General features: G+C 40.4%; 1 protein-coding gene across 2 annotated transcripts; it reads left to right on the forward strand.

Annotated features, from left to right (window-relative positions):
- Positions 1–1,715: 1,715 nt before the first annotated feature.
- Positions 1,716–13,052, forward strand: SLC66A3 (solute carrier family 66 member 3). 2 transcript variants are annotated; one of them, XM_033056232.1, is made up of 7 exons: positions 1,716–1,898; positions 4,016–4,098; positions 4,493–4,562; positions 5,173–5,230; positions 6,392–6,512; positions 7,637–7,678; positions 9,501–13,052. In XM_033056232.1, the coding sequence occupies exons 1-7, from the start codon at positions 1,756–1,758 to the stop codon at positions 9,587–9,589; spliced, it is 606 nt and encodes a 201-aa protein (XP_032912123.1). In that variant the 5' UTR covers positions 1,716–1,755; the 3' UTR covers positions 9,590–13,052. The 2 variants fall into 2 exon arrangements, with proteins under 2 accessions (XP_032912123.1, XP_032912124.1); XM_033056233.1 differs by having other exon boundaries at positions 6,392–6,591; positions 9,501–9,587.
- Positions 13,053–14,483: the final 1,431 nt, after the last annotated feature.

Raw genomic sequence — 14,483 nt, forward strand, 5'->3', positions numbered from 1 at the left:
TGTTCCCACAAAGTCAACAACTCAGTTTATCAAGAAAATCTTGGACCAGTTATTATTTAAGGTAAACCCAAATTTTCTTTTCTTCTTTCTGTTTGTCTTTGAAAAGCTTGATTATTTTGAATTGTATTAAGAGAAATCCAGTTTCTACATACTGTATTGGGAGCTATTTACTTCTGAGTTTTGAGATTTTATGTACTTCTACATACCTGCTTCCTTTTATCACTAAATTACCAAAGGGCAACATGATTTAAAAATTAAGAATTAGTAATATTGTTTTAAAACACCACCAAGGGTATATGGAATTAATTCAGCATGTTTTAAGCCATCTTAAGAACTATTGATCATTGTGAAATACAACTTCCATTAATATTAAAAAGAAGAAATACTATGCCTGAGAATAACCCCTCATGTTAAAGCAATTATTTTCTAGGTAAAACTTCCAATTAATGGTGTGGATTTGAGCAGTCCTGGCCATATGCAGGCATAAGAGAGCCAAGATTCTGTCCACGTGTAATCAGTACAAATGTGTATTCCTTTACTTAGTTCTGACAAGCTGAGAAGTACAAAAGCTTTACTATCTTTGTATATAACTGTGTATGGTGGGTAGATGTATGTTCTGGAGAAGCTACTCTATCTCCAATACCCTGTGAGAAATAACTTAAAGAATAAAAATTTTCAGCTCCCCTGAAGTCGCTGAAAGACTAACTGGCAAAAAAAGATAAAATAATGGAAAGGTATGCACACAGGATGATAAACACAGTTGCAACCTGTGGAGAAACAGATAAGGAGGCCTACGGTGGGTTTTTAGCAAATTTTATAAAGCAAGAACCAACAGTGCATACACAAAGAAAAACTTCAATGAGAAGTCACCTTTACTATCGAAGCATTCAGTGAATACAAACACCAGAGACCTCTCTTAATAAACCTCCAGAACCATAAACTTCCAGTAAGAGGTGGACACATGCAAATTAGTTTTAGGAAAATTATATTTGTATATTAAATAAGAAAAACGTTTTAATGAATATGTATATTGTAATGAATAAAAACTCTATAGTAAAGCCTCACTCCAGACACAGAATAAAGATCCACTGTGTCCTGCACAAGTAAAGAATGGCTACTTTCTAATACTCCAAATTGTGTTAGAAAGTTTATTCCAGCCAATTTCAGAATCATCTGACAAGCCCAGCATTTAGCATCTTTTAATTTTGCTGCACATTTTTCTTGAAGAAATAAAATGGTGCTATCAAACTCGTGCGATCCCTTGCTGCAGGAATTTAGTTCCACGGCAATCCAGAGTGACTGAAAACCACGAGCGCCAGAGCTGTCGGAACTCCACTTTGGGGGAGAAAACTGAGCTCCAGCCTACAGGTCCAAAGCCGGAGCTGACCTGCAATACTGAGGGGGCACAGGGCCCGTGGCCGGCACAGCATCACACCATCCCTGCTCTGGGGATGGTGTGTATGGTGACAGTCATGCCAGGACCAACGCTGTGAACCGGGAGCGGAGCGGCTCTCGGCCCGGTCACCGCGGCAGTCAGAAGCAGCGGCTCGGGTGTCCCCCGGTCACCGCGGTGTCCGCCACCTTGGCCGCGGGTGGCCGTGGCCCTGTCCCTCCCGCCGGGCCCGGCTCTCCCCTCCCCGTGCCCCGGGCAGTGCGGGCGCCCCGGGCGCTCCGTGAGGGCCGCGCCGGCGCCACCGTCCCACCACACCCCGCCCGCCGCTCCGCGGGCTCCCCGTCCCGGGCCGCCGCAGAGGGATGGCGCCGGGGCTGCTGGACCTGGTGCACTTGACAACCTGGGCCGTGTGTGCCGTGATCAAGCTGCCGCAGCTGGTGGCGGTGCTGAGGGCCGGCTCGGCTTGGGGACTCAGCGCGACCAGCCTCCTCCTGGAGCTGGCCGGGTAAGGCACACGGGGACGGCGGCGGGAGCAGCGGCTGGAGCCGCGGGTCCCCTCGGCTGGGCCGGGGGTGCGGGGCCCTGGGCTGCTGCGGTAGACAGGGATTAATTCCTTCCTCCGCGGCTCGGGTCAGGCGTGAGGGTGCGCTGAGGGGCGGCCTGGGGGGCCGGGCACACCCCGCTCCCTCCTGTCACATCGCCCCGCTCGGGGCTCTGGACAGCCCCGCCAGCTGAGCCCACAGAGCCTTTCGGGACGGAAGTTCCTGTTTTAGTCATTCCGCGTGGTCATTTAAAGGGAAACTAAGCTTTTTTAACTTGCCCCGAACATGCCGGACCCCGCATGTCGTGTGTACAGCAGCTGCAGAGGGTGTAAGCCTGTGTGCAGGCTGTTCAGTGGCCCGTGTGCCCTGTGGAGCAGCTAGCTGTACTCGTCAGACAGGCTTCCCTCACTCGAATCAGTAAGACTTAAATAATTCCTTAAGAAAATTACAAGCCGTGTCAAACTCCAAAGACTTGTGAGCCGGTAATGAGCTTACATGGGCTAGGCTTATTAAATCTTGCTTAAAGAGGATTGTATGAAACGACAAATAAATAAACTCGGTGCGTGCACGTCAGATGTGGGTTCAAGTGAGAGAAAACACCTGGAAGAGCCCTGCGCTGTCCGGGCCGAGGGGTGGAGGTGGGCAGGGCACCCCTCCGGATGGCTGCTAACACCAAGCTGGGAAAGGGGGTTTATTCAGGAAAATCCCCTCCCCAAAACGGCGAGGTGTTTCTGAAGGTGCCCGTGCCGTGTCTCCAGGCAGGGCCGCAGCTCCGGTTTGCAGACCCCTCAGTGGAGCTGTGCACGGTCCCTCAGGGTGCGCTGCGGCCGCTCCCGCCCGCGTCCCTGCAGCACTGAAGCCGTGTTGCTGCTGTTTATCCTTAACACACCTCGCAGTACATGAAGCGATTTGGAGTTGCAGCAGAGATTACTGACCCCACAGCCTCAGCCAAAAAGTGGTGACAGCACTTTAATCGTTCGTGTGTGTTGGTGTGAATTAAAAAAAAAAGGCTTCGTAAGTAATGTTTGAGATGAGCGTGGAGAAGCTGGAAGTGTCTCCTCAGCACCTGTGTGAGAACCACGGCACCCACACAACTACAGATTCTGGTGTTCTTTGAAACATTTACTGTGACTGTTTGAATATTTAGTAGACTATTTATCCTTATACCTTTAAAGACTTTGGATCCAGTTGCAGGGAACTGTGTTACTGCCAGTACAAGCTGGGCTGGTTCTGTGAAATCTGCTGTGTCCAGGCAGAGGAGTGACACAGAAATGTGGTGCTAGTGGCTAGGAGTCTGATTTGACTCTATATCAAATAGCACTTCTAGGAAATTAATATATTTAAATTCTGAATACTGTAAAAGGCAGTTTCTTACAAGGCAGTCTGTTCCTTCTGCCATATTTCTACAACAGAAGCCATGATTTTTTTTTTATTACATAAAGCTGGCCTGAGCGTTCTGTTTTCTGTACAGCTTTGAATTTTCTTTCTAACCTCATGGATTTGCAGGAGAGTTGGAAGTACAGAAAACACTGTAGAAGTTCAGTTCCTTTTAAGTACTGTTTTGTGGAATGGCAGGAGGAAAATTGCCATTGTTTGATGCACTTAGAAACAGATTCTTAGTCTGACCAGTAGAGCTACACTGAGTAATCTCATAACAGTATTGTCTAGACAGCTTGGAAGACATTTTCTACCCCTATAAAACTAGCTTAATGTGTAAGTTGAACTACAGACATAAATAAAGAAATCAGAGTTATTCTAGAGGTGCCAAGGCTCTTGCACTCGCAGAGAGAAGGTATCTCCCAGGTCTGGAAGCCTTTATTTCTTTCTCACCAGTTCTAATTAATAAAATTATGCCTTACAGACTGTGACATAAAGACCTCAATGAGAAGTGTGGGCAGTGAGGGTAGAAACAGATCACAGAATGATCAGGCTTGCTCTGTGTGCATGTGTTTGTTTGATCAGTTTGACAACAAGGCCTACATCTATCTGGAGCTTTTGGCACCACCAAAACAGTATAAAAGTTGTGAAGCATTTTTGTGTCCCTGTGTGCAGTCATGTTGTTTTGTATCTCTCTGTTCAGCTTACTTGTGTTTCTGAAGTACCAGATCTATTATGATTATCCCCTGGAGACATACCTGGAGTATCCCATCATCATTGCACAAGGTAATTTTTGGAAGCCATGTTTTGGAAATGAAATGGGGGTCAGTCAGCGCTCCAAGTCTCTGCATGTAGGTACAGTGCTCCAGTGCAGCAGTGCTGGAGCTGGGGGGAAGAGGGAATGAATTAACATCTCAGATTAATCTGAATTCTTTTAAATGTCATTGAAAGAGATGGTCAGGTGAAGGAGAAAGACCTAATTATAGAAACATACTATATACTTCAGACTCTAAGAAAAGCTCAGTTTTGGAGCTTGCAGTGTTTTGGTCATCAATCATATTTAAGAGACAAAAGCTGTAAGAAAGGAGTTTCCACAGACCTTGTGCCCAGTAAAAGTGTCTAGGATTGTGTTTGGCCCCTTCAGTCCTTTCTGTGACGAGCCATCTTTTGTTTCTTGCAGATGCCATTCTCCTGTACTGTATTATGTATTTCAGTGGAAAAACGAAACGAGCTTTGTTCTATACAGTCGTGTATCCTTTGAAATCCACGAGGTTTGCTTTATGTGGCTTGTTTGGATAGCAGCTACATTATTATTTCTTGTGAGCTACTATTGCAAATCATTCTCAGGCACCTTTCAGCATGTACTCCATATTCACATGCTGATTTCTGGGATCACAGTAAAACCTCTACAGAAAGTAAGTTTTATATGTTTGAAGGCCCCCAACTGATAAAGAGTAAATTTAATTATCAATTAACATCTTTTTGACAAGGATGCAGAGTAGAAATGACAGATTTTTAATTTTTTTTTTTTTATTCCTACCCATGCAGGTTGTACTTATTACAATAACAACAGCAATGTTTGTTTTTTTTTCTAAATAGGACTTGAGTTTAAACTTCAAATCTTGTGCTTTGGAGCAGGTTTTGAGAAACTCCAGACACTAGTTGACCAAAGACAGTGTGAAAAATAGGAACACTTAGTGTTTCAACCAGTTCTTAATATGTTTTATCTGGATTGTGTAGTCTGTTAAAAAGTTTCAATAAGATTATTTCCAGATGTTTAAAAAAATCTTATTCCTCAGGCAGCTTTGAGAACGCTGTATCCTATAATTTTCAGTACTATGAAACTTAACATAATAAAAGATTTGGGGGGGTCTGGTACGTGCTAACACTGCAGAAGTGGATAATAGATGTGGCCATGGTAAGTGCTACATGATTATCTGAAATTAGATCTTTGTATGAAATTATTTTTTTAATGGAAGCTTTTATTAGTGGACTCTCTCCTCTATATATGTCCTTGGAAGAATTTGTCATTTAGGTTAGCTTTCAGAATAACCAACCAGTTTTCAGATACAGGCTCTTTCTTCTGTGAGTAGCTGGAAAATGGCACTGAAAATAGAGACTCTATGGGAGAAAAAAAGGCATATTCTGAGACAAGTTGTTACTTGGTGGTGCCTTAATTGAAACTAGCAAATACTTAAAATGTTGAAATTCTGCTGCCACTTTAGTCCTAATGTCATAATCCCAACCAATAAACCTTGAATGCAAGAGGAAAAGAATAGAGCAATAAAGTGTTTGAAACAGGGATTGTGATGTATTTATTTTTTCCCCTTTAGTCATACAATTTTGCAAGAAAAATATGATTTGTTAATTCCTACAGAGGTTAAAGATGGTCTTAGCAGGAGAGAAAAGTAATAATGTAATTGAGATGAACTGGATCTGGTAATGCAAAAGATGATACAAATGGGGAGAAAAGTTTCCAAGCCCTACGCTGATCCTTACTTGAAGCGGAAATCCATGCATGGCACAAAGGCCTCAGTAGAGTCCTCTCTACCTGTTGCCTTTGCAAAATCCCCTTTAAAAGGGGGACTGAGGGAATAGTGCATTCCTGTTACTATTTTCCCCCTCCAATTGGACTAATTTTCTGCACATTCTTGTCAGTTTTTTCATTCCTTTATGGTTTGGTTTGCCAGACATAATGGTAACAGATGGTCTGAATCAACCTTGCTGTTTAGACTAGGTCAGTCTCATTTTAGCTGACTTTTATAAACAGTTTTATGGAGGAGGTTGAGAAGGGTTTTTTGGTTTCTTTGCTTCTTATTTTATTTGCCTCTTTCAAGCATTTGCCAACAACAGTAGTAACCGTGCTCTTTGAGCTTCTTGCTGGGCAGTACCTCAGAAATAAGTCCCTTGTTTCTGACAACTTCCAGTTTTTGCTTCACTGTTCCTTACTAAGAAATCGAAGTGTTTGGGTTGCCAAATACTGGAAAAGTGTTATTTTTTAAAAAATTCTAAATGAAAAAGCTACTCCTATTCAGATGATACCATGGCAGAGGTTCTCTCTTTTTCACTTGCTTTTCAGAATCTCTGCACGTTCATCAGTGCAGCCAGTAAATTGGTTCAGCTGCGTCATCTCTGGCAGACCAAAGATTCTGGACAAGCGAGTGCCCTGACCTGGGGCATGGGTGCATACACCTGTGCAAGTAAGCTACAGACAACTTGGTGTGAAGTACTGACTTCTCCTGATTCCTCTTTTCATAAGTCTTTACTCCATCATAGTAGGTAAAGATCTTGCCTTAGTTTCCGTCAGTGCCGATGCCTGGGACTCAGATATGACAGAGTCTCTAGAAAACAGGTTTTATTTTTGACACTAGTGCTAAAAACCAATGCCTTAAAGTGTGAATATGGCCAAGGGAACCTGAATTGAAATAACTGAAAGGCTATCTTTATGAGGAAAATCTTTCTATGTTCTACAATTTAATAAAGTTACTAGTGATCCAGCATGAAAAGGTGCTAAAATTTCAGGTATACAATCAGACAATGCTGATTTTGAAAAGCTGTCCACAAATAAAAACACATTTAATGCTAAATACTTTTAACTCTATGGTTACATGCAATGACATTTCTTGACAGAATTTATCAACAGTCATTTGTTGACTTCCTGTGGCAATTACCCAGTGGTCTGCATGAACAGTTCTATAGCTGTTTGTCAGGAATGCCTTTCTCATCTTCACAAACTTTGTTTAAAATATTCTCACTATAAAACTTATCATCCAGTGATGCTGGATCTATTTCTACATTAAAAAAAGCCAGCAATTAGAAATTGTGTTGTGTTTGATGAACAATGACAGTAAACTTCGTAAATGCTTTTACTCTGCTGCAAGTCTGAAATAATTAACATTTAGGTTCCTTGTGAGAAGGGAGGCTGAGTTCCTTGTATTTGCAAAGCCTGAAGACACACATGTGAACATTCCCAATGGTTAAGTCATGCCAACTCAGCTGTGGGTGTAGCTCACTGTCAGCTACTGAAGGAGGGGCTGAACAGAAAGAAAAGCAGTAAACTGACTATATCTAATCTAGCGTGATAGATACAAAAATTCTAATTATATCTGTGATTTTCTCGCTAAAAAGACCCTTAATACATTGTCAGTCAGCTTTGAAACCTTGATCTCTGAAGCCAAAATAGTGAAGAGTGGACGCACTAAAAGTGTGCAGTATACATTTTTATGCAGGATTATCTTCTGTTGAAAAATAAACATCTCATAAATTTTTAAAAGTATAAATGTGTCCTATGTACTCCACTAATCAGAATTCATTCAATTTGCAGCAAGAATTATTACAACTGTAATGACTACGAATGATCTCGCAGGTGAGTGAAGTATGGAATTCTCTGCCTTTCCAAGAGAATAGCTGCCACGGTAGTTTTTAGTTGTTTTGTAAAAGGTCTCACAAGAACAAACCATGAACTTGATAGGTTAGCATGGTGAGGGCAGAAGTTACACAGGATTACAAATCAGGCAAAGACATCAAGAAACAAAAAAAAGCCAGAAAACTGCTTACACTTATCATGTCATGCAATTGATCCAAAAGTTTTGGTTTTTTTCAAAAGGCAAAAGCTCAACAAAATTAATTATGAAAAGAGCATAATAAAATATTAAAATATTTACTATTTAAATAAATAAATAAATATAGGAAAATACAGCTTAGAAAAAACTGTAGTAATTAAATGAAATCTTCAAGTAATAAGTATTTCACTTTCTTATTGACAACTTTATGAATAAAAAAATTCTTCTAGAAAACTAAAGTTCAGCTTAGTATGTGAACAGTTTTAGGTCCAACATTCAGAAAGTTTATGGCAAGGCTGAACATGAAATGGTAGGCTGGTAAGAAACTCAAAAAAACTGACTTAAAATATAGAATTTGCAGCAAATTTTTAAGCAAAACTGCAAAAGCTAGGGAGTGTCATAGATTTTTCAGTAAATTGTTCAAAATCAAAACTTGGTGGATGTAAGAACAGTAACTATTCCTTTGTACTTCATCTGGTGGTTCCTTGTTCTCGTTCAAAACTATTTCATCAGAAACGTCACTTGAATGGACTTCGTAATTTTTAAGCAGCCTCTGCAGCCCAATAAAGCTGTAGCTTTGCAAGCATTTCAAGTGGGTCTTTCACTGGAAAAAGAAGTCACATTTCTGGCCCACATTTCCACCCTCATGCTTCGCTTTTTCTTTGCCAAAGTAAGGAGTTCGTGGGGCTGTGCAGTTAACTGGGTCACCAAAGATTTGGCAAAATGCTCATGCAGGGATTTAGTCAGGGTCTGGTACTGGGTCCACATCACCCACAGTTACAAATCTACACCACGGGGAGGGGGAGGTTCACTGAGGGGAGGGAGGAAACCAAAGGAGGCACTGGGTGAAGCTGCTGTTTAAAATACAGCATCATCCACTTTGGAACATGGAAGGGCCAGCAGCAAACATTGATGCTGTGCTGCTCTAATGGAAAATGTTTCCAATTAAGTTTCAACACTGAACACATCCACACCTATGAAACAGTCAGATATCACATAGTTCTGAAAAAAAGTTTTGTGCATGTTTGTGTGAATATTCCAGCTACCAAATGGACGTCAGACATACCTCTACTTTAAATACCTTCTCACAGGTGGAGGTACTATGCTGTTATGGTTTTTAAAGCTGAGTTAACCCAGGTACTGAAAAACAGCTTTTTTGACAGTTGTCAAGATTTTCTGTCATTAAAATCAGACAGATACAAGTATTTCCTGTCTTTGTGAAGTCTAAACTTAAGCGAAGGCAGTAGAGAGTAGTTCCTTTATTATAAATAACATATGCAACTATAAAGAACTTCTGAGATGTGACTCTGAATTTAACTTTTGGTGTAAATATAAATTTATATGAGGCTTCTCATGCTTGTACTATTCTCCTGGTTACAAAAGAACTAAAGGTACTGTAGTGTATTATTCTGAGCTATTTCTGAAAGTGATCCAGTGCTAAATGCTGTTTTCTCTTGGATTCCTGCTCAGAATGTGTGGGTTCCTGAACACGGTAATTGAAACTAATTGGCTGAAAACAGTTTCAGAACATGAACCAGTCTGTCTGTATGCCAGCAAAAGTTTACAAGTGTTGTAATAGCAGTTGATTTTTTTGATTTATGCTTACAATTTTTTTTTCCCTTTTAGTTCTCATCCGTTTCATAACCATGCTCATTCTCAATATTTGGGTCACAGCCACAATCCTGCACTACAGGAAGACTAAAAAGACTGTTTAGAAGACACTCATCAGCACACATACCATTGCCATGAAAAAATATTATTAAGCCTAAAAAATTTAATAGTTCCTTAAAGATTGAGGAAGCTCTCTTTCTTTAATATTTACCCTTTAGCATACTTATAGTATTTACAGTATTTACAGACTTAAAGTATAGTACATTCATGCTTACTTTCTCTTAGAAATAATTCTGATAAGATACTTAATTTAAGCAGCATACTTTTATTGGTCATTTCAGACAAGTTTCACTGGTATCACATTTTCTCTGGATTTTTTTTACTACAAGGTATTTCATAATTAGATGTATATATATTCTGATATCACTTCAGTTCTTTCTGGTTACATATAAGCAATTTTCTTCAATTATACATGATCAATTTTGCACCAACACACTGACTCATCCTTCTGCTGCAAGACTGAAAAACCACAACAGCTGTTTGTCTTCTTGCAAGCAGCTCAATTAGTTCAACATTAACTGTCTATATTTTAGAATGAAGAAAATCTGAGTCAAGGCCCAATCCAGAGTAAGGTTCTAAATGTCTTTTACTAAGTCACAAATCCAGTTGGGATTGTAGCACTTACATGCAACACTTAAATAGTACAATTTATACAGCTGATACAGGATACCCATAGTCACTTTCCTCAGTATACCCAGTTTTTATCAGATAAGAGCAAAAACTCAACTGTGAATTCTTTTTCAACCTGAGCTCTCATTCACTGAACATACTGTTTTGGGAACAGCAGGGACTAGAAATATGGGAATAATGAAACTGTGACCAACAGTTAAGAATGCTGTTCAGGCAGAAGTTCCTGCAACGATATCCCAGTATCCAGGATTCCCAAACACCATCCATACTGACAGTGACATGTGCACCTTGATGCATCTCAGCAGACTGTTCTCTCATGGCTGTCAGGTTTTGGTGATACTGCTCTGTGGTTCATGAGTTTTTGGCCTGTCAGTGCTATGTATGTTGAAGAACACAGACTCAAACTTTTACTTCAGAAATTCTAATCAATGTGTAGTACTTAGAGTAAAAAGGGGGAAAAGATAGTCTTGACAACTCTTAACAGAGGATTTTGGTTTTAGTTTTGCCTTCACAACCAAAAGTTACATTAGTAATCATATAGCTTGCTTTCATTTCTCGTTACATTCCCCAAAATTGAAAGATACAACATTTCAAAAGAATTTTTATAGTATTCTGTTAATTGGCTGTGAAAACCAAGGCACCCTTGATCCAAACACCCTTGAAAACTATGGGAAGACTGCACTGACTACATTTGAGGCAGGTTTTCTTCATAATATTCTAAATTGTGTAACTGCTGTGGAGCAAAAGGATCTGCAAAAGCAGATATTTCTGCCAGTGAGCATGCAGCAACTGGAACAGGGCTCCATCATCAGAAAACATCTGCTTCACCATCAGAAAACAGCTGCTTTGTGCTCTAAATTTTAGTAGGAAGGGCTGGGAGGATATGCGTCTGTGGGCATTAATTTCATGTATCCACATTACTGAGAGTGAGTCAAAAATGAGATTTTTTTTACTGCTCCAGTAAAATGTATAAATCTTTCTATGTTGGTTGAAAGATTAAGTGTAAACCTTTTGATTTTACTAAAGCTCTGTAAAGTATCTGAAGTGGTTTAGATGGTGGCAGGAGGCATGTGATACATCTTCCAGGTTATATTAATAAATGCTCTTCTTCAAGTTTGATAGTGTCATTCTTACAGTTAATCTTCATTGCATTTGAGTTTTTATTGTTTCCATATATGGAGAGAAAATGAAATATTCATTACAGGTCATAAACCTTAACACTTGAAGCATCAGGCTCAATATTGACGTGCCAAATGCTAAAGAGCTCCAGCATCTTAAAATGAGAAGAGCACACTTGCTGTTTAATTAAAGCCATTTTTTGATAGAGAAAGATTTGCATGGAATCCAAACCCTCTCTGTTATTGACATTTTCATAAGCCTGAGTGATGCTGTAGCAAAATGAAGCTGCTCCATTTTTAGTTTGAGAATCAGCATCTCAAGTTGTTTTTTTATCATAAAATACTGAAAATGCATTTAAGAACAGTTCTTAATAGATTACTTAACGCATTTTGAATAGATCACCTTAAAAACCTGTGGGAATAAAGGACTGAGGAAAACAAAGATGGTTAATTCATGAACTGAAGGTAATTTTGTGGACTTGGAAAGCTGGACCATGAGTTCACATTCAAGCTGCAAGAGATATGGAACAAATCAGAAAGTAGCAGTAAATAGTTTTACACACTTTTTCTCCTCTCAGAGAGTAACTTCTTTCAGTTTCATAAACAGGCACATTCAAGTTCCAGGCAAGCCCCACAAAGTGCAGACCCTGTGTTTTCCAGCAGGTAAAAAATAATCTTCTCAGTGGCTGGATTAAAGGCAACAGCTTTAGACAAATACATAGGCAGGATAAATCTTGTTAAACTTGTCATTCACCAGTATCGGGGCAGACACAGGGAGGCCATTTGCTGTGTAATGCAGCAGCAGGGCGAAAGCAAGCAGGGAAAGCATCTTGGATTAATGGCAGAACATGTAAGCAAGTAAGCAGCTCTTATCCACAGGGCTGGAAGTAATCCAACTCCATTCACAGATGCTGTACAAGTGTGGAATTACACACTTGGTGTCTAATTGTACCAGTTCACAACATGCTCACAAGGTAACAGCCTGTCCTGCCCTGGCTGACAAAGCATGGGTGTTGTTGGGGCTTTCTGAGTCTCCTTCCCTGTGAAAAGACAAGATCTGAATTCCAGTACAGTCCACTGAATAACAGGTAAGCCAGAAGCTCACTTCAGCTGTATGAGAGAGAAAATATTTACCACGAGATTTACTATTGAAGGAATGAAGATGCGAGTCCAGAGATGGCAGGCTGCAGGTCTGAGGATGTGGACAGTGGAAGATGTGTATAGTTTATTTTTTCTGGACTGTCTACAGTGAACAGAACATTGAACACATAGGCAAAACCACCCTCTCCCCACCCTATGGGCGTCCCTAGCATTGGGCATGCTGTGCAAAGTGGACACAGATGTCCTTCCTTGTGCTGCTCCAATCCAACAAGGATTGGATGCTATTGCTTGGACTGCTCCAGAGTCGCTGTCCCTGCCTGACCCCCGAGCCTCTGTCTGCCTTACACCATGCACATGGCTGCTCCAGATCGTGGCTCTGCTCATCTGAGCTGCTGAAACAGGAGAGAAAGGAGTGGGGTGGGGAGGCAGCAACATCCCCCAACCACTGCAGATCTAGAGTTGGATCTTAGAACAGTTTGGGGAAAATAATTCGGAATTAGCTGAATGGCCCCAGTCTTATAGAACAACTTCACTCACTTCTTTAAATGAGGTAAAATTACTCTTCCTCCATCAAACAATCATTCTCCATTTAGTGACATATGTAATAGAGAGAAAATAAAAAAGGGAAGTAACAGCTGAGTCTACACAAGGAACTGTTATAATGAAAAGCTCCACAGATGTGGAGATAATTGAAATGAGGTAGTTTCCCAGCCATGTATTTTCCCTGATGATAAATAATAACTTCCCTCCAAATTCTCTTCAGGCTGGTTTTTCCACTCTCTTCCAAATTCTTCCATACTTGAAATTCATATGTATGTATGAAGCAGAACATGAAATGTCACCTTTATCACTAATAATGGTCTAAGGATGTCTCACTTTTGAAGGTGAGGAAGCTGGAAAAAATCTTAAAATAGGATGTTTTAAAGTTCTTGGTTTGTACTGAATTTAATTTGCTTGATTTTGAGCCAGAGTTGTCCAGGACACTTCAGCGTTCTCAGTGATGACAGCTGTTGAGGTCAAATTGGTGCCTGGGAGCCACAGTGAATGCTGTAAGCGTCTGACAGATCATGACTTGTGATGGATCCAATTGCAAGACCTTGCCAGCCTCACAGACCTGAGTCCTGATGGACCTCAGGTGTTTCCTGCCTAATGGCAAGACAGACATACAGACATTTCAAGTTAAAGGTGTCAGCTATTCCATTCTACATTGGCAGTAGTTTGGGGCAACCATATCTATCTTAGAAAAAGATTCAGTCTTTGGGCCAGAGACTTTTGCATCATAGTTGTGATGAAATTTAATTTGGAATACCTGAAGAACAGTTTAAATAATTGTCACAATTTTGTTCATATCCTGTTTTGTCTCATTATTTCATCTTAGAACTGTCTTGTCAGAAGCCTAAACAGGTACATCTGTACCTTATGTGGTAACACTGACTCACAGGGAGGGAGCTTGAAGAGGGCAGACACCTTGTTTTATCTGTCAAGTGTTCTGGAAAATGATGTAAAGGAACCTGCACCAGCCTAAAATGTGACAAGTTAAGTTGGCTAATGATGATTCTTATTCAAACTGAGTAGTAACATGGCTCCATGCTGAAAATACTTACCACCTTATTATAATTGCAAGTTATCTGTGTATATGCCTGCTCTGGAATGTACAAGATTTCTGCTTTGGAATGTAAAGGCTTTGGCCTGCAGTACCAAGACTCATACTGTATGAAAATCATAAATGGAAGAACACACATCCTATGCATCAGTGTTGCCTCTGCCATGTAAATCATGAGTCTTACGAATTGAGCTTTTGTAAAGTATATTTTAAATAATTACTGGAGAGAAATTCACCTTTGAACAGCTCCTGTATATATACAGATCCTGTATATAGAGAGGTCTGACATTAGAGTCTGACTTATCTTGTGAGATTTTAATTTTTTTTCTATGAAATGCACTGTCAGCACAACTTACAGTCCTCATGGACTCTCTGAGCTCAAGGGTATTTTCTTCTCTCAGCCTTTTTGGTTTTTTTAAGTTTGCACAAAGTTTGCACCTTTCAGTAATACAACTTCCATCGGTGTAGCTCGGAACAGAGCAGGCA

This window comes from Catharus ustulatus, chromosome 3 (assembly GCF_009819885.2).
Source record: "Catharus ustulatus isolate bCatUst1 chromosome 3, bCatUst1.pri.v2, whole genome shotgun sequence".
Classification (NCBI taxonomy): domain Eukaryota; kingdom Metazoa; phylum Chordata; class Aves; order Passeriformes; family Turdidae; genus Catharus; species Catharus ustulatus.